The sequence below is a fragment of the Macrotis lagotis genome, chromosome 1 (assembly GCF_037893015.1).
Source record: "Macrotis lagotis isolate mMagLag1 chromosome 1, bilby.v1.9.chrom.fasta, whole genome shotgun sequence".
NCBI classification, from domain to species: Eukaryota; Metazoa; Chordata; class Mammalia; order Peramelemorphia; family Peramelidae; genus Macrotis; species Macrotis lagotis.
The window spans coordinates 103,261,458-103,283,141 of record NC_133658.1 but is presented as its reverse complement, the minus strand read 5'-3'; the positions used below and the strand labels follow the sequence as shown (position 1 = coordinate 103,283,141).

The following is a 21,684-nucleotide window of genomic DNA, read 5'->3' as shown; positions in this document are numbered from 1 at the left end:
GAAATCCATTTTCACTAAGTAGCATTAAGGAAACTTAGGGGGTCCATAAACCACAAACCTGCTCAGCAGAATCACAGAGAGTGGATAAGAAAGAATTAGAACAAAAACTAGGTTTACATTGTTTAACCAGTTTTCCATCTAAGAGTACATTTTCCATTTTGATCTTGGATCTTTGAATTGGAAGGATTGTTCAATTGGTAGTAGGAAATCTGGGTTTCAACTTTGACCTTGCAGTCCTATAGATGAAGCCTTATGAACTGCAGCAAGCTCTGTAAAAACCAGAGCATTAGAGTGGAATCTAGTCTCTAAATGATCTCAAAAATCGCTTCTAAGTCTCAAGTGCTTTATCTTTGTCACTTTCTGGATGTGGAATTTATCCATCATCCCACCGAAGAATTTTTTTGCCTCATAAATTGTGAGGCAAGTGATTTTTATGGTTATTACCCTGCAAATCAAATGAATCCAGATAGCTTCAGAGTAAACATTGAAGCATGCTTATTTAAGGTGGGGGAGATAGAAGGCCATCAATGAACAAATTGAAATCCTAATGGTCACCCTTCAATCAAATAATTGAAATGCTGTAGTTATTAGAGAGGAGTCATCATTTATTATCTGATAATTTAAAAAATTCTTTTTTCAAGAATAGCATATTGGGTTTCTTCTTTCTCCCCTAATTAAAATGGACTACTCTATTGCATATATATCAAAGGTTATTTTATTAAAGTTCATGTATCACTTGAGGGATTAACCTTTAGAGGGAACCTGGCTTGAGAATTTAAAATCTTCCTCAGGCTCTTAAAGCAATTGGTTGTTTTTTATCTTGTTTTGCCATTTACTTTTGTTTTAGTCTGTTTGATATCTATATTATAGATTTTCCTGAAGTGAAGTATCTAGTATATAACGACATACCCAATGATCTTCTTCCTATTTAAGATAGTTTCTTCTGTTTTCTGAGCTTTCAAATTGGTTTTGAAATGCTAATGCCTTAATGGAGCAAGAGATCTTAATAGTGATAGTATATGACTGCTAGCTGATACAATGATCCTAGTGTTAGGAAGACCTAAGTTCAAATCTAGTGTGATATAATTACTAGTTTTATGAGCATAGTGAGATCACTTTAACCTCTGCTTGCTTTAGTTTCTTCATCCATAAGATGGGGATGATAATAATAGAATGTACCTCCCAGAGTTATTAGAAGGGATAAAATAATATACATTTTGTAAAACACTTAAAAAATCCTAAAGTTTTAGATATATATATTAGCAATTATTGTGATTATGATTATTATACTATCATGCATATAAATATGGAAGTAGGGTAAGGAAGGTCTTATTTGAGGCATTATTATTTCCATAGATTTTACTGAAGTTTCAGCCTGTGGTTCGAAAAGTATTAAAATTTATTCCACGGTCTGGATGACTTTGATATTAAAAAGGTTTGAATGTAGTGACACTTCTCATTGATCATTTTGTTCTCTTCAGTTTGTAGATATTACTCATTAGTCATTCTTTAAAGCACCAAATTTGGAGGTATGGTGTTAAATAAATCCAAAATGACTGAAAATGTGGCTGAGATAAATACCTCATTTAATTTTTATTCTATCCTATCTACACTGAGGTCATATATTAGAGTTGGATCTTAAAGGTAATACTACTGTACTCTTGACTCAGATATAAGTGTAGTAAAGATCACCAATATGGTGCTTCGAAGCAATGCAAAAAGAATTAAGCCAAGCTTCCCTCCTTCATTTTAAAAATGAATAAACTGAAGCACAGAGAGGTTGAATTTGTTTCCCCAATTGCAAATATAGCATTCTCTCTACCATCTCAATTGATAATAGCTGTCTCAGGGTAAGACTAATAAACTAATAATAATAATAATAGCATTAACAATCATATAATTTCTACTCTGAGCTAAGAATTGTGCTAAGTATTTTGCAATTATCTCATTTGTGATAAAGGCAACACCTCCAGGAAGAAGATGCTATTGTTATTCCTATTTTACAGATGAGGAAACTGAGGCATAAAGAAGTTAAATGACTTGCCCCAGGTTACACAACTAGAATCAAAGGTCAGGTTTTCCTGACTTTAGGTCAAGTGCTCTATACACTGCATCACCTAGATGCACCTCTCTAGATGGTGATTACTTTCTTGAGTGTGATGGTCTATGTATATGTGTGTTTTTCTGACCTTCCAATACATTGATTTGAACTGTTCAAATTCTGCACCATTTAGCAAACTTGTAATCCACTCAAGTACATGCTCAACAAATAAGTGTTGAATATGTACTTTTACTTTTGCATATTAGTGAATATCATACATACATACATACATATATATATGCATACATTAGTGAAAGTGTGTATGAATACATTTGTATAGGTCAGTTTTTTTTAAAACCACATCTGCCTTGTATAAAAACTAAATGAAGCTTATTTGTTATTGCTCTTTGTGACTACATTTGGGGTTTTCTTGGCAAAGATGCTGCTTGTTATTTCCCCATCCAGCTTATTTTTACAGATGAGGAAACTGAGGCAGGTGACTTGCCCAGGGTCATACAACTAGCAAGTGTTTGAGACCAGATTTAAACTCATGAAGATGAGTCTTCCTTATCCCAGGCCTGGCATTCTATCCACTGTGTCACATAACTGCCATTGTATGCCCTTAATTTTTTTCAAGAAATTTCAAGTAGATGCCTATATTCAAAACAATAATATATATAAGATTTCTCAATTTAGCCTATTTAGAAAGCATATTATTTATTTCCCCATGAATTGAAGATAATGAAGTTGCTGAATCTGGGATCAATCTTCTGCTTGCATTATTAGCTATTTCCTTCCTTTTTGATGTTCTGCCATTTACTTTAACTCTTCTTTTTATGTTCAATGTTAACCATTTTGCATATGAGAAAGTGGTACCTTACAGTGACATATTGGATTAAATTCAAGAGAAACTTCATTTTATGCTTTGTGAAAATCTAGTGTGTTTTAAGAATTAGCACAGTTTTTCAGTAAATAAATATTATTTTGAGAGGGAATTAATGATTCTAGCTCATTCCTCCTCTTCCTCCTCCTAGTTGTTTTTTATTATTATTATTTGTGTATTTCTTGCAATTGGGTATTTTACAGGCATGCCTTTATCATATCTTTTTCATGAGGAATTCAAATTTACTTTATTAGGAAATATGATTTTCTTTCTAATTTCTAAAGGGAAGAGAAGGTTATGGAGGGCATCTTAGTCATGTGAGAAAAGGGGGAGGGGAGAAGAGGGAGCTCTGAGAGCACAGCTTCAAGTTTTTTTGGTGAAAAATTTTCAGCTGAGAGACTAGGTCATGGGATGCAGCGGAGGTATGATGGTTTTGAGGAAGGGTGAAAAGATTTTTTAAAAACCATTATAATGAATCAATTAGAAAAGTATAAAAAGATGATTTTGCTATATTGAGAAACCAATCGAGGTTATATAACATAAATTTTTGTGTATCCAGTGAGGAGGATTTCATTTTTTTCTTTATCTTCATTTAGCAATATAAGAGTAGGAGCAAAGGCAGTGGATCCTGAGGTTGATCCAAGACTAAGGCTTGACAGGGCAAGATCTTAGATAGGATGATGTAGGGTAAGGGATTCAAAAGATGATCACATAGAATGGAATTGGTTCACTAAGGGTTTAGATGGAGATGTGAAGAGAAGATAGCCAATGCACTGATCATGGTATTAGAAAGAAGGCTTTTAGGGACAGAGGGACTGGAAGTAGTGGTGAGGATTTCCCTCAGATATCCTACATTGCAGACAAACTGTCATACTTGCTAACCCATACATATCATTCTATGTCTCACTTTCATGTATTTTATAGAATTCCCCCTTAACTCAGAATGTTCTCCCTTCTCACCTCTGCTTCTTATATCTCTTAAATTCCTCCAAGGCTAAACTTAATCCTCGTCCCCAGTGAAAGCCCTTTCTTGCTTCTCACCTGTTTCTCACTATGTATCTGATGCTGCCTCCATCCCCACCAACCCCAGTAGAATATTAACTTCTTGATAGAAGAGATTATGTCACTGCTATACTTATATTTGTGTACACTGCACACAGTAGGATCTTAAGGGGAATTCTTGCTCATTGATTGTCTATTTCTAATTTACATTAATCTAGTAATCAATATTATTTTAGTGCATTTGTTAGAAATTACAAATCCATATGGTTGTACTTGTATCAAGTCTGTGTTTATCTACTGTGTCCACAGGTGATCCTGAAGAGATTTTGTTAAGTGACTTGCTGAAATCTAGATATATTATGTTTACAGTGTTTACCAATCAGCTAGGGTAGTAACCTGAGCAAAGAAGGAAATAAAATTATTCTGGCATTGCTAATTCTTAGTGAATCTGGTGTCTGGTAATGATCTCAACTCTCCTTTTTAAGTGCTCACAAATTGTATATTAATAATGTATTCCAGCATCTTTCTAAGGGAGAGTCATCAAACCCACTGGGCAATAATTCTCATAATCTATTTTCCTTTCTTTGAAAATAGGGACAACGTTAGGCTGTCTTAATTCTTTTTACATTGTGCTCATCCACTATATTGGTGATCTTTATGGGTCACCATCACCCATTCATCCATTACACCTGCAGGTACTTTTAGTGCCCTAGGGTATAATTTATCTGGGCCAAGAGTGCAGTGGTACTACCTTGTTCTGAATACTATAGTTCAATTAGTGCTGTCTGACATCCTGCCACTGGCAGCCATACATCATATTATTGGCTCAGATTAAGTTTATAGTCAACTAAAACTTTAAATGGTTAGGGCTTTTGTTTTTTTATATTGAGATGCACTACAAATGTACAGGTAAGTAGGTACTCTTTTTATTATTTCCTTGACCATGTTGGCCCTCAATTTTTTCTTGGTCATATCTACTTTGTTCTTTTCATTAAGAAGGTCATTCTCCTTTAGAAGGAATTTAAAAAAGAATTCAGAAATTCAATTTTCTACCTTTTGTCTTTTATGATACAAATATTAATCCTAATTATTCCATAAACACCAAAAGCTCAAAGTGATCTTTGTGTTGTCTTTGTATTTTGGAACGATTCAGGTTATAATAGCCGTTGCCACTTTTTTTTTTATAAACTCATTTAAATTTTTGTCTTTCTCTACCTACCTTAGAGCAATTGTACATAAACTGAAAGTCTGTATTCATTCAAAAGTTCCTAGTGCAAATATTTTGGTTTCTTTGGGTGCCTTGTCTTTTTAATTTTCAAAAATCTCTTCCTTTTACAGTAGGTATATATCAAGCTTAAAAATAATCTTTCAAACCTAAAGTTTTATTGTTCAATTATTTTTCTGTTGTGTCTGACTCTTTGCGACCCCATTTGGGATTTTCTTGGCAAAGGTTCTGTAGTAGATTGCCATTTACTTCTCCAGCTCATTTTATAGAAAAGGAAACTGAGGCAAACAGTTACATGATTTATGCAGGGTCAACCACCTTGTAAATGACTGAGGCCAGATTTGAATTCAAGAAGAAATCTTCCTGAATCTAGGCCCAGCACTCTATCTATTCTAGCTTCTAGCTGCCCCATACCTAATATGCACAACTTGTTATATCTAGAATCAGTTTTTGACCCCTAATAAACTCTTAAGATGACATCATCTCAAAACTATAGCCATATAGTGACTATGTTAGCCCATCATAAGGGATGACCAAAAGGTCACTTTTTAAATTTTCATTCTCATCACTTCTATCTGACCTAGTATATTCTCAATATAAATCCAGAGTAACTTCTTTCTTGATCCTTTCTCTACTATCTGAAAAATAGAGTTGTTGGTAAGACAGGTCAAGAGTTTGTTGAATATTTGCGTTTTAGTGGAAGACTCCATCTAGTAACTACAACTGTAGTCAAAGACTTCCCACTCCACTTCTGTTTATTGTTGGAAGTTGCTTCTATGACAGTTCTGTGATCATTGCATCACATAATGCTTTGCTAGATTGCTATTAAATGTTATCAGGACCATGGGGTAGCTAGGTGGCACAGTAAATAAAGCAATGACCCTGGAGTTAGGAGGACTTGAGTTCAAATCTGACTTCAGACACTTAATAATTATCTAGTTATGTGACCTTGGGCAAGTCATTTAACCCCATTGCCTTATTCCCCCACCCCAATGAAAAAAAATTATCAGGACCTCATCATCTTTCATCTGACTGGGTGACCTGTAGTTTTTTCCTTGTCTTTTACTGACTTGTAATTTCAATGATGCTTGAAAACTCCTTGTGAAGGAATTACCTTTTCATCTCAGCTATTTTTGTATGATACTTTTAAAACTAGAGGTGAAATGAGAGGTCATTGACTATAACATCCTTTTTTACAGATGAGGAAAAGAGGTTAAGTGATTTTTCCTCAGGGTCACACAATCTGTAATTATCTAAAATGGAATTTGAACCTTGGTCTTCCTCACTCCAGTCTATCAACTACACTAGTGGCATCAAACTCATATGTGAGGGGTTACTAAACTTTATATAAGGATCCCTGTGGGCCACATATTGACTTAGAAAGCCACATGTTAATATCAGGTATAGTTCATTGAATTTTTATTCACTTTGCAAAATATTTCCTAAATACATTTTTAACTGTTTTAGGCCATTCTCAAGAGGGTTGTGAGTGGTTTTCACCTCTGGGCTGCATTACTCTGCCTTAACTAGTCATTGCTAGTCATTTTTCTCTTTCATCTATTCTTTTTGTTTTCTTCATGTTTTCCAGTATACATTTACTTTCATATTTTGCCTCAATGTTAATGAATTGTTCTGAACCTTTTATAAAAGGAGAGTCTTCATAGAGGCATTCTAAATCTCTCTATATAAAAGCAAAGGAACAAACATAGCAGATAAGACAGGTGTTATGTCTAGCTTCACAGGGCTGCTGCACTGGTCCTATTTCTTCATTTCTTAAACAGCTTTCTTTTTTTAAATTTCTAATGACCCATTTAAGATTCTAAGGCTTCTAATTGTATATTATTGTATATATGTGACATTTCCCCTGCTTCCTCATTTGAATTTATCCTGAACCATCTAAATGAAGTTTTCAATATTTTTTAATTATCTAAAATCTCCTTCTCTTTTCTGCTTCAGACAAACAGTTCAATATTGGAGTCCCTTCAATGACAGTGTTATATTTCCTTCTCCTTTTCATTTATTAATGGACTTACTAGGTTTCTTTCACCATGATTTATGTGTAAAAGCCTTTCATTCTCCCTAACCTTTCTGGTTAGTAGTAATGCATCTGGCTTGTTTGCCACTTTTATTTTCCATTTTTATTACTTCTTTTCTCCTTTTGTAATCTTTTCTGTTTTGTTTTTTTCTCCCCCTAAAAGCAGGGTGTTTTATGTGAAGTTTTTTATTCTTTTGATCTTTTTGGTGGTGGTGGTGGTGGTGGTATTCTTTTTTAGGAACTGGAATCTGGATTTGTGGGGTGGAGTAGGAGGGGGAGAGGGGAGTTAGGTGAGGAGAATCTTCATATGTTTTATAAATGTCATTGCTAACTCACTTAAATGATCCAAACCCAATGAATATCTTCCTTTTCTTACCTCCACTGCTTTTGCAATTCCCCAATGAGCTTTCAGGAATTGTGTCCTCATGCTGGTCCATTTCATAAACTCATTCATCCCTTATGATCTTGAATTCAAGTAGTTCACATTACAGTATAATCATTTAGAAAGACAAATGATGGATTGTAATGGACTATTAGTGTTGCAAGGTATTAGGGACATTGGTAAGATTTCTTAAATTTCAGCATTTGGGACTTATTGGTTAAGCTAGTGTTCACTCACCTGAGACTCCATTTGCACTTAATTATCTAATTAATACTTATAGATTTTTGCTTCTTGTAGTCCTTTCCCCAGAAAGGGGGAAAAGTCTCTCAATGACTAGAAAAATTCTTCAGGAAATTTTGGTTTAATAAAGTAAATCTTGATTGGGTTGTAGAATGTATAAAAGCTCCTTTTATTTATTGTTCTTTTACTTTTAATTTCCATCTGACTTCCTGACAAACTTTCTTTGAAAGAGATGTTACTGACTTGTTACAGTTAATAGAATTATAATGTGTTGAAATGTTTCATGTTGGTTACTTGATGACATTTAAAGAATTATGAGCTTTGAAAAATGTTCCCATTCTTAGCACATACATATCACAAAATGGAAGCTAGTAATCTATGGGAAAATTTTATGCAGCAATGATCTAGAACAGTCAAATTTGGATGAAAGCTTGTGAATTAGTCATTAAATCTTAACCTTGGGAGAACAAAATGTGTGGCTGATGTTGTAGAGGGGGAGATTTTTAAATGTGGGGAAAAAAGAAACTGTTTTTGTCAATAAGTCTAAATAATTTTTGGTATATTAGAGGCATTTGAATCCTCAGAAATAACTCCTCATATCTGTTTTGTAAACATTTATTGTGTTGTCAAGTATGCTTATACTGTGAAATCAGCATCTAATGGTACCAGGTTTGTTAATGAATTTAGTTTGAGTAATATGGCCTTGATGTACAACTTAAGTGTACAGATTGTAGAAAACCACTTTAAATATTAGTCATCCATACAATCCGCACTGTGATGGAAGTCAGAACTAATTTGTAATAAATCCATTAGAAGTCATCCTGCTGATACTTTAGCATTTGCCATATAGAAACATGCATAAATAATAAAGTTGATGCTTTCTTCAATATTCATTCCAGCATTGCTGATAATCTTAAAGCTTCAATTCCAATGTGGTATTATTGCACATTGATTGTCTTTTTACAGTAGAAGAAAACTGTTAAAACCTCAATCTCTCTGTCCATTTTGTGCCTATATCATGACCCTCTATTATGAAAAGGTCAGAAGACAACTTTTCAAAAATAGTGTTATAAATATCTCAACTTTTGATGTTTTGTGATGACATAATTTAATGTGCTGACTATTCCCCTAATCCATAAAACCTTCCATTTGGTGTAATTTAATATCACAAACATTGTCATCTTAACATTGGATTATATCATCAGCTTTATGTTAGGATTAATGTGCCACAATGAAGGCTGGAATAGTACTGTAATTCATGAAAGGCATTAAAAAACAAAGTATAATATTGTGGCATTTGGTTTCAACTAAATTGGGAAAATTCATTGGATTTATCTATAGATAATTAAATTTTAGGACTTCTCTCTCCTTCCTATTTTACTTGATAATCTAATTAATTCATATGGATTTAATGCTCACCTCTGTATGTATAGTTCTGAAATTGATTTATCTAGCCCTATCATCTATGCTGCCCTCTAATCTATAATCTGTAGCTGTCTATTGGAAATTATAAGAATAACATTAATAAAAATAATGAACATTTTATAAAATTTTAAGATTTTCAAAGTGCTTTACAAATACATCATTTGAGCTCATGACAATTATTTTTTTCAGATGAAGTCAATGGAAGTTAAGTGACTTTGCCCAAGCTTGCATTACTAGAAAGTGTCCTAGGACAGGATTTAAAATCAGGTCTTCCTGACCAAAGTCCAACAACCCTGTTCACTGCACTACCTATTACCTAGAACATCTAAATTTGTATATCCAATTTAAAACTCAACATGTCCAAAGTGTAACTCCTTCTCTTTTACCCTGAACCATCCCCTCTTTCTGGCTTCCCTCTTACTCAAAATTATCATCATTCCAGTTACATAGCTTTCAACCTTAGTATCATTCTCCATTCGTCACTTTCTATCCCTCCTCTATATCCAATCAGTTGCAGAGTCTTGCTATTTCTACCTTCATTCTGTCTTTTTTATGTGCCCTATTTTCTCCAATGGCAATGCTACCACTAGGTACAGGCCCTCATCATCTCACATCTGAACAATTGCACCAATCTGCTGATTGTTCTCCCTGACTCATCTCTCTCCATTACTCCTCAATTCAAATTTCAAAGTGATCTTCTTAAATCTCTGATCTGACCATTTCACTCTCCTATTTTATCCTTCAAGATAAAATTTGAAATCTTCTTTTTGGCATTCAAAAATTCTTTGTAGGGTGGCTAGGTTGCACAGTGGATAGAGCACTGGCCCTGGAGTCAGGAGTACCTGAGTTCAAATTCGGCCTCAGACACTTCATAATGACCTAGCTGTGTGGCCTTGGGAAAGCCACTTAACCCCATTGCCTTGCAAAAACTAAAAAAATAAATTCTTTGTAACCAGCCTCTATGTCCACCTTTGCAGGTTTCTTTCACCTTATGCTGGGTTGGGCACTCCTGTGATAGCAACTTCCTTTGATATTCCTCATAGGAGACCTGTGTTCTCCCCACAGGCCATTTTAACTGTCTCCCATACCTGGAATTTTCTCCTAATCATTTCTTCCTTTAAGTCACAACTAAAATCCTACTTTCTCCAAGAAGTCTTTCTTATACCTCTCCCCCCAATTTAGTGCCTTCTGTCTGTTGAGTATCTCCAATTAGTCATGTCTCTATCTTATTTGTACATGGTTGTTTACATGTTGTCTCCTCCTTTAGACTTTAAGGTCTTGCAGAGAAAGGGCTGTCTTTTTGTTTTTCTATGTCCTCATCACTTAGAGTACTGCCAAGCACTTAATAAATGCTTATTTACTGAGTGAACATTTTTGCTTTGTTACACAGTAAATTAATACCTGTCCTACAGAAAGATATATATTTTTAATATCAAGCAACTATTGAAGGCTTATTTTGATTCTTTTTTATGGCTCCCTGATTTCACCCTTCACCAACAAAGATCACAAAGATCTCATGCCTTCTCATCCTGTGAAATCCTTGCCCATGCTTTCACACATAAATTTTTCAAAGAGGATCTGCCAAATACACTGGAGGGCTTCTTCCTGTTTTTTTTTTCAACATTGATTTTTATCGTTATATCTCCAGTACATAAAACAGGGCCTAGCATATTATTAGATCCTTAGTAAGCACTTGTTGATTGGTTAATTGATTGGTGATATCAAAGCAATATTCAGGCAGCCCCTCTCTCCTTTGTCACTCTATTTTTGATTTTAATTCTTCTGAGTTTGTACTGGTCCCTGTTTTACAAATAAATAGCATCACTAGAAAAAAGCAATGTTAGAGTCAAATTCAATGAGTAAAGTGGAAAATCACAAATTAAATACATTATCCATTGTATTGTATTTTAATTTATTTTTTAAAAATTTCCCAATTACATTTTAATCTGTTTTGACCACACTTTGGAGTTTTGTGGAGCTTTATGAAGAGTTTGACACCTCTCATAAAGAGATGGGCTTTGAGTGGCCTGAAATTTGAGGACATAGAAATTACTGATTAATTTTCCAAATAAATTTTGGGATATTCTATTCCTCTGTCTCTTTTCCATGTCCAGTTTATTGCCTGTGTGCTACAGCATTCCAAAGTGCCCATGTAGATGTACTAATCTGATGGCTTTCTTATCTAGCTTCACTTCACAATTTGGGAAATAAGTATTTGACATTCAGTTTGATTTTTAAAACTCTTTGTGTTCCTGTAGTCATCTAGTTTACCATAAATATGATATTGACATGGTAAGAAAAAAAAACATAATATGCGGCTTCAGAAAGCATGGATTCAATTCACTGTTATTTAATTTATATAATCTTGGACATCTTTGAGCCTTGGTTTCCCTGATCTTTAAAGTGAGCGTTGAATTAGAATGACCTCTATGGTCCCTTCCAGCTCTAAGACTCTGCACTTATATTATGGTTTTCTCTTGTGTATTTTTTTAATTTCATCTTTTAGCAGGGATATCTTATATAGCACCAGCAAACACCTTGACAAACATTGTAGAGAGCATTCATGGACCCATGCAATCTGTTGCCCCACCATTTTCTTCTGCTTCACATATTCTGTATGCATATTGACCATAGCAAATACTTCTTGTCTTATTTCCTTTAATCAAATCATTTCCTGATTGTGGGATGCCTTTCTTTGTCTATTGAACCTATTCAACCTTTAAAACTCAATCCACTTGCTGCTACCTCTTAGAAGCCTTTCTTGTTTCTAATTATCCTTTCATCTTAGGATGTTGCATGGTATTTTGTACCTTTTTTAGCATATTATTTGGGATAACAAGGAGGGAAGGTATAGTCCAGACCTGGGATTTTTAAACTTTTCGAGTTGTCTTGGACTGAGAGAGGAAAATGATTGATTCTGTGTCTGAGTCAAAGGCAGAACTTGATACCAAGTCCTTCTAACTCTGCGGCTATCCTCTAGCCAGCCGCACACCACTCTCCTTCTCAATGTATAATACTTATCTTTAAGGGTCACATCCTAGTATAGGACTCAGCAAATACCATGATATTTACATACAGAAATGCGGTCTCTCTTCCAGTTCAGAGTGGTGTTCCACAAAGCAGCAAAGCTTTAATTTTATGGTTATTCAACTGAAATTGAATTGTTTTAAGTGGCAAGCCATTGGGAAAAAAACACCATTAAAAACCTTTGTCTGACCCACTATACTTAATTAAATTGACATTATCATTACTTTAAGGCTTAGTATTGGTGATTTTCTAAGACCCTTAAGTTAGTAGAAAAATGTTAAGAACACAGAGAATTTGAGTATTAGATCCAAACTACTTTTAAAAGAATGATATGAAGCTTATAAAGGGGATAGGGAGGATATCAAAGCCTTGACAATCTAATTCCACTGCCTACAATGGAATTGAGCTGATGACTACAAAACAAAGCATAACCATGAAGAAGAAAGAAAAAAGATGACTGTTCTTCAGTGACTTCTCACAAAAAGACCCCCCCCCCCCGTGCGATTTGTCACATTGTATAAAAGCCTTTGTGAAAGCAACTGAATTCATTTTCTCCTGATGATGCTTATAGAGCCTGAAAGCAATGGTAAGTGTGACAGCTTAGACAATGGCCTTGGTGGTTTCTAGGTCTTAATACTCTCTGAAAAAAAGGTTGGAAGATGAGTTAAAAATCAAATACTTAGTAATGAAGTTTGCATTATGATATTTATCATCAGAGAGAGGTGTCTATAAATGCCCAAATCTGAATCCTCAAAGTATGACCTTGTATTCTGGTGAATTCTTTGATTTAAAGTACCAAACAATAATCTGAAAGGAAAAAGAAAAAGAGAAGAAAAAGAAAGATGGGCCAATGTGTGACAAAAGAGAGAGGAATAACAAATGGATAGCTCATATATGCCATTAGGATGAAAGTAGAACTGGAATAGAACTCAGGAACCAATTAATCCAATAACTTTGCAAATGAGGAAACTGAGGCCCAAGAAATTTAAGTGATTTGTCCAGGACCATACTATTAGTGACCATTAGGAGTGGGATTTGAACCCAGATACTCTGATTTCAGAATAGCCATACAATATCTGGAAAATGAAAGAAAGAACCTCAGTATCTTGGATGTTAAAGTGAATATTGATATGACCTTAGAAAAATAGTTTTGCATTGAAATTATAAGTGTTGCATATCTTAGAACTGAAAGGGGTCGTAAAGATCTTGACACCTAATGTCTTGTTCTGTTATAATAGATAGAGTATTGGACTTGGTATTAGAGAGACTTGAGTTCTGGTCAAAACTTATGCATTTAATATATATGTACTAATAAATTAGCTCTTTGTAACTGTATGATCCTAAACAAATCACTTGGCCTCAAAAACCTATTTCCTCATCTGTAAAATAAGTATTATAATAATAATAACATCTACTTCACAGAGATTATGGGAAGGTTAAATATATGTGCATTTATTGGGACAGGGAGAGAGCTTCGCAAAGGTTAAAGCCCAAAATAAATGCTAGCACATCCATTCTGATATAAGCTCCTGGATGGGAGAGTCCATTTTTCTTTTTTTTTCCTTTTGTATACCCAGCTCTTTCACATTGTCTGACACACAGTAGGTGATTAATAAATGCTTGTTGATTGTTCAACTGATCTAATTCAAATTCCTCATTTTACAGATGAGAATCTTAAGGCCTAGAAATATTCTATGACTTATTTCAAGGCCATTGGGCTAGTCTACCATAGACAAGAACACAGATAGTAGCCAGACTGATTAATCTTCCTTGTATTGGATTACAAAAGTTACAAATCTTTTATTTCCATTATATACCTAAACTTTAGAGATGACTATCTTAAAGTCTTAAAATGTTTTGTCTCAGTACTATTGAAACTCTCCAAATTCTATACCTTCATATTTCTGCCAATCATCTCTAAGCTTATGGTTGTTTCCTTAAGATATTCATTCTAAGACAACTCCAACAGATTTCTGGAACTCAAAATCAAAGACTTAGATTTCTTACAATAGCATTTTCTTGAAAGGGAAAAACACACAGACATACACATAAAGACTTTTCTGATTCCTACTCTATACCTATAATAATCTCTTTTTTAATCCCTAGTTTTTATTAAAGGGGAGGATACCCTTTATTTGCTAAATATGTCTTTCCCTGTTTTCAAAAAGAACTCTATTGAATTCAACAATGGAAGAAGCCAATGATGGAAGAAAAGGAAACAAATACATCTGATAACTAGCTTGTTAAAATAAAAGATCTCTTTTGATTAAAAACAGAATCCAAGTGTTTCATTATCATGACCATCAACTATTTTAATTTCCATGAAAAGAAAGCCTGGCACCATAGACAAAGCTGTGACTACAGGAGTAAATTTGGATGTATGTGTGTGTTTGTGTGTGTGTGTGTGTGTGTGTGTGTGTTTGTGTATGATGTTGGATGTTCTGACAGCTACTAGATGTTGCTTGTTAAATAAGACTGAGCTCACACAGAAGTTATCTATTATCTGCAGTGTCATAGCATGACTACTGAGGTTTGTGGCTGCTTATCCATTCATTATCTGTCTGTGACACCAGAATAAATTCTTCTTTTCCTTGAAAAAGTTGGATAAGAGTTGTGATTTGATCCACTGTTCTGGGTGACACTCTCATTTCTTGCATACTTGCTATAAGAAAAAGGTTAATCTATATATTTCCTCCATCTTTATGAAGTAAGAATATTTCATTTTTCATAGCAAATATCCACAGTTGATTTTTATTTCTAATGTTGTCCTTAGCAATACTGAAAAATAGACAAAAGTTAAATTCTACAGTATTTAATTAATATGTGCTACTTTTATAGCTCTTTATTTGACTTGAAAAGATATATAATTACATCAGTGTGGATACTCTCTCCACTGATATTTACGTATCATAGTTCCTCCATTCCTTCCTTGTGATGTTAAAGTCACCCAGTTTGGTGATGAATTTCTGTAAACATAGGCTGATCTTCAGATGACAGATGTCACCAAGACCATAAGTAGTAATTTCCAGGGCTTTCATTCTGCTGGTACAAGCTTAGAGAACTGCTTCAATTATCTAAAGAAATTTTACTTCTCTCAGTTTTTGTTTGGTATGAATCTTTGCATTAGAATAGCACTTCAGTTGATCTCTAATTCTTTACCCGGTATACAGTTTCAAATATATTTTATTTGATCAGTCATTAGGTGGTACAGTTCATGGGAATCAGGAAGACCTGAGTTCAGTCTTATCCCAAACACCTTAACTGTGTTGCCCTAGGGAAGTCAGCTAATTTCTTTGTGCCTCAGTTTCCTTATCTGTGGAATGGGGATTATAATTACACCTCCCTTACATGATTGTTGTGAGGATCAAAAAGAATGATACAGGTAAAGAACTCTGTAAACTTTAAAAGCATTAAATAAATAAATGCCAACTCTTCTTACTAGCTATTATTGGTGGCTATAGTAACCTTAGGAAGTAGGGAATGCACTATTTTACTAATGAGGAAACAGATATCTTATGCAATAATAAATATTTGCCCACAGTCACTTGACTAGTAGTATAGTGAGGTTAAGAGAAAATGGTTTTTCTAACTATGCCTCATTACATCTCTATACCAAACTCAGTGGCAGTGAGTGATCCAAGATTTTTCTGAACCATCTGATAATAAAGTTAGTATCTTTTAAAACTGTTACCCCTCAATTTCATTTAAAGCATCTCTATCTTCTTTTCCTGCTTATTGAACTTATTAAGTTTTAAGATTTTATTTATTTTGAGTTTTACAATTTTTCCCCTAATCTTACTTTCCTCCCCCACTCCCCCACAGAAGAATTTGCCAGTCTTTACATTGTTTCCATGGTATACATTGATCCAAATTGAATGTTATGAGAGAGAAATCATATCCTTAAGGAAGAAACATAAAGTATAAGAGATAGCAAGATCAGACAATAAGATATAATTTTTTTTCTAAATTAAAGTTAATAGTCCTTGGTCTTTGTTCAAATTCCACAGTTCTTTCTCTGGATAGAGATGGTATTCTCCATTGCATCCAGCCCCAAATTGTCCCTTATTGTTATGGAATGAGAGAGTCCATCAAGGTTGATCATTGCCCCATGTTGCTGTTAGGATGTACAGTGCTTTTCTGGTTTTGCTCATCTCACTCAACATCAGGTCATGCAAATCCCTCCATGCTTCCCTGAATTCCCATCCCTCCTGGTTTCTAATAGAACAATAGTGTTCCATGACATACATATACCACATTTTGCTAAGCCATTCCCCAATTGAAGGACATTGACTTGATTTGCAATTTTTCGCCATCACAAACAGGGCTGCTATGAATATTTTTGTACAAGTGATGTTTTTACCCTTTTTCATCATTTTTTCAGAGTATAGACCCAGTAGTGGTATTGCTGGATCAAAGGATATGCACATTTTTGTTGCCCTTTGGGCATATGAACTTATTAAATTCAGTACCTAGATATGCGACAAAATTGAATGGCCTTGATGCACCAAAATAAATAAACAAACAAACAAATAAATAAATAATTACCAAAAAACTAATTGACCTTATGGTTTTTTTTCCAGCTGGAACAACATATATCTTTAGCAAAGGTGGTGGACAAATCACATACAAATGGCCTCCTAATGACCGACCCAGTACACGTGCAGACAGACTGGCCATAGGGTTTAGCACGGTTCAGAAAGAAGCTGTTTTGGTACGAGTGGACAGTTCTTCAGGGCTCGGTGACTACTTAGAGCTACATATTGTAAGTACTCTCCACCCAAAATGGATTTTTACCTTTCCTATAGTATTCTTTTCTACTTGTTCTTACTCCTTTCCAATGGATATTTTTCAGTCAAACTATTGGTTTTGAATTTTTGAATGGTTTTAAGGGTAGTTGCTCTCAAAAGAGTATATATATATATGTATGTATATATATATTATATATGTGTGTGTGTATGATATTTTGTCTTTTACAAATACATTACTATGTTAAAAAACTTTTTTAAAAACTGGAATTCTGAAGTCTATAGTAGATATTTTAAAGTTAGTCTTAAAAAAGCAAATAAAATAAAATATGCTTGCTAGTTTGGCAGGAATTAGTATAATCACTTACACACTGAAACCAATTTGAATTTCCTTTTGCATCATTGGGATTTCTTTCCCAGGGAAAAACAGAAAAATCTAGCATAACATGATATGGAAAAAAAAACAAAGGCAAACAATTAAAGCCTTACAGAGGATTTAAGTGCTATGAGTGAAAGTAAAGGAAGACAGAATTTATAAGACTAAGAGAATGGTTCTACAGCAGTATTTGTTGTCATGGAAAAAACTTTCCAATTAATATACCTTCCATGAGGGATGTGCAACCTAGCTCCGATATATCTGACACCAAAGACATATCAATGAAGTCTTTTATTGGACTTCAATTCTCTAAGGAAGTTTTACTTATCTCTGTTTTGTGTCAGACTTCTGAAATTTCCAGTAAGCTCTCTAGAGGATTAAAGTTATCTTGAAAACTGAATTTACTATTAATCTTTTTTTTAAAAAAAGGATACCACCATTACTATATGGTCATACATTTTCTGTTAAAAATGCATTTGTCACAATACAAAGTCCTGAAAAGTAATTTCAGTTGCCTCACAGCAAATAAGTAACAATTGAAAACATCTGGATTTTTATGGCATCATAAATAAAGTATCAGTTGATAAGCTTAACTAGTACAGAAAGAAATCTTACTATTTAGAGTAATCTCAAATATCTAATATATGTGTGGTCCATATTGATTTGAGAGCTTTGTTACTTTGAAAATATGCACATATACACATAGACATGCATGAATTTTTTTCTCTAGAAAGAAATTACTTATTGATCTATGACCAATTACTCTTTTATTCTGAGAAATGCTTCTCCAATGATTACTTTCAAATTGTAAGGGGTTATGTTATCAAATTGCCCATGCCATTGTTGTTTATTTTGTGGTCCAAAGGCTTTAATCCTTCAAAAGAGGCATTTTCTTTCTATCATGCTCAAACATGAACTTAGCATCTTCTCATCCTCATAAAGATCTCTATCTGTTCTTTCTCATTTCTTATGAAACTTGAAAGAAGTTCAGGTCTCAATGTGATAAGGATTAGAAAAAACTTTCAAGTTCCAGAAATATTTTACTATTTTCCAGAGTATATGGATTTTTTGCCTTGTTTTTCAACAGAGGAAACAAAGTGTCTATCAGTTCTGTGGTTTCTTTTCTATTACTAAAACTGACTTTTTAATCTTCTCTGACAATGTCTGTATAAATAGATTAGAGCTAGGGATCTGAAGGAAGAGTAGGGAACTTCAAAAAACACAATGGAAGTCTTGAAAGACTTGAATGCCCAGAGAAGGCATATGGAGAATTTCAGGAAGTATATAAGGGACTAACTGCTAAGAATTGACTTGGGGAAGTTTTGGATATTCTAAGAGAATACTGAAATAACTTTTGTTGTGCTAGCTTTGCCAGACCTGAATCATTTTATCTTTGTGAAACAGTAATGAAAACTAGTAATTAAACTGTAAATCAGCAATTGTAAAGAAAAAAATCTGAACTGCCAATTGTTATTATTCTTTGATTTTGCCTTAGAATACATCTAAGATGTGATGAGTGATATAAAGTAGATGTACTTTATTTTTAATATGAAAGCATAATTATCCATGCATCAAAAGTATTCAAAAAGTTGTACTAACTTTTATCAGTAAATGTGGACTAAGTACTAAGCTGATTTAAGCAATCACATTTCCATCCAAAATTGATATAATGAACCAACAACCTGGAAGACAATTATGTTCATTAAACATAATGAACTGCTGCCCAGTCCAGCCAAAATGGTTCAATGTCATTTTAATCAGATAAAAATTGTGATCTGCTTGGTACATATTTTCATCTATAATTTAACTATTTGACATGATTTTACACCCCATTTGTTTATTCAGTATGATCTTAGTGAGCTTTACAAAATATAAAAAAAAATTATGTTTTGACCTCTAATTAGCAGTGATATACTTTTTCTGTTTCACAACTTGAAATAAAATTTATTTTGAATCAGATGGGAGCTTTTTGAAAGTTGACTGTTTTGGGTATGGGTATTAATAAGGCCACTATCATTCACGATGGTTATTTGATGTTAATAGTAAAGAAATAGATGAAATATTTGGTATTGAAAGACCCAAAAGTAAGGAAAAGGATAGAGTGGTGGTAGTAAGGAACTGTTAGTCATGGGAAATGAAGCAAGGATGCATCAGAAATAGCACTACCTATGAAAGTTAGTTCTTTTTTTTTTAAATTTTATTTATTTAAGGCAATGAGGTTAAGTGACTTGCCCAAGGTCACACAGCTAGGCAATTATTAAGTGTCTGAGGCTGGACTTGAACTCAAGTTGTCTTTACTCCAGGGCTGGTGCTGTATCTATTGTGCCACCTAAAAGTCAATTCTTAAAAAAATAAAATCACATTTCCTATCTCATACCTTATCCAAAGTGTCTATATGATAAACATTTGACTATCAAGGTAAAATATAGGTTTCTTATTTTTCTCAATAGATGAATTCTTTATGTACGTTGTTGTTGTTGTTGAATTATGTGGTTTATTTAATTGAGATGAATATTTATGTGAAATTCCTAAGATAATAGATTTGAAAAGCTGGAAAGAACAAGGGGAAAAAACAGTGGACTTGGATGCCAGAATTCTAGATTTAGATATTGCCTTTGGCAATGGGATATGGGATCAGAGGCATGTCACAGTTTCTCAGAGTCTCTAATTCCTCATCTGTAAAATGGGAACCATAATACTTTAGTAACTACTTTACATGGTTATTGTAACAAGAAAAAATTTAAAAACTTGGTGATTTAAAAGTGAATTAGCATCACTTTAATTGCCATTATTATTTATTCCAAAATCCTAATTTAGTCTCAAAGGACTTTAAGAATATTGCTCTTTTGTAAGATAAATTGTAGCTCCCTATAATAGTTCTCAGAATTCCTCCAGTATGTCTGATTATTACTTTGAATAATTCAAATTCTAGATATATAAGTTGTGTCTCTTTTACCTCTTTGGGCCTGAGTTCTCCTATCCATACAACATAGGGAATGAACTAGATCAGTGATTTGTTTTGTTTTAGGACCCCTTAAAAAAGACCCTCTTAAAATTATTGAGAACTTCCCAAAGAGTTTTTAAATTTATGTTGGATTTATTTATTACTATTTGCCACGTTAGAAATTTAAAAGGTTTTGAATTATTATGAAAGTATTTTTTACCTCAAAGACCTCTTGAACAGTGGGGATCCCCAAATCCCTTTATACTCATTGAAAACTGCTGGACTAGAAAAATCACTGAGTCCTTGTTAATTCCAAACCTTTTGTTCCTTTATTTTTAAACACTTTTGAAGCACCATCACAGAGCTAAATTTACATAAGATGCTTAATTAATGGTTATTTTCTTTAAGTGAATGTTGAAAAAATTAGCTAGTTTTTGGATTTTTATGCATTGAACCTTTTTTGGATGAAATACATATAGAATTTTTTTAAAGACTTCTTTAAGGTAATTTAAGGTAAGGGTGTATGATGTGCTTTTAGCATGGACATTCTACAGAACTATTTGTGTGTTTCTTCTGGGATGTGCATATATATATATATATTTATATGCATACATTCCCTGGTCACTGCCACAAACATGGGCTCCAGAAGGTCAGTTTAAACAAGTTAAGTGGAAAGTGTTTAACATCTACTCTCACTTGCAAAGGAATGCCCCTGTCAATGAAGACTCATTTACAATCATGAATATTAATGTGTGAATTGGTTCTGATGGAGGGAAATTTCACTTAAGGTTGAGGTGAGAGCTGTTGAGTGTTCTTTGAAATCCTTTCATCTTGGGTGCATGAAAGAGCATTACAAATTCGATTAGTGAATTGTAGTAGTACTTGCTCTAAATGTTTCTTCTTTGTACTTTGCTGGACTTATAAACCTTATTGTTGAAATCTAACTCTTAATTGATGCTGATTTAGTAAGATGCCTTTTGATCAGCTGCTTTAGTAGAGACTGGAAGTTAGGTGTATTTATAGTAAATATTTCATCTCCCAAAATAACTACCATCAATATGTGATATTACAAGTTTTTCTCCATTTTTGTACCCCTAAGTTTCATATTAATAATTAGTACAATAATAATTTCCATCTGTCTTAAATGAGGAATTATGAATATATGGATACAGGTCTTTACTTACCAAAGCAAATTCTAGTGTGTCACTCTAGACTTTTCTCTAGTCATAATATTCTCCACTCTAGTCATAATATTCTCCACCTGAGATACTTTTCCAAATCAACATATTCATTCATGTTTAAGTATTTTTTTCCTGTACTTTCAGATATTTGAATTCAAACTCCCATTCAGAGCCCCAC

The 21,684-nt window shown here is 33.6% G+C and overlaps 1 protein-coding gene across 28 annotated transcripts in view; it reads left to right on the top strand.

Annotated features, from left to right (window-relative positions):
• Positions 1-21,684, top strand: part of NRXN1 (neurexin 1) — a 1,421,526-nt gene that overhangs the window by 1,008,984 nt on the left and 390,858 nt on the right. For all 28 annotated transcript variants that reach the window (XM_074205985.1, XM_074205975.1, XM_074205966.1 and 25 more), the window contains one exon: positions 16,841-17,022. In XM_074205985.1, the coding sequence (XP_074062086.1) occupies positions 16,841-17,022 (182 nt within the window). The remainder of the gene's footprint in view (positions 1-16,840; positions 17,023-21,684) is intronic.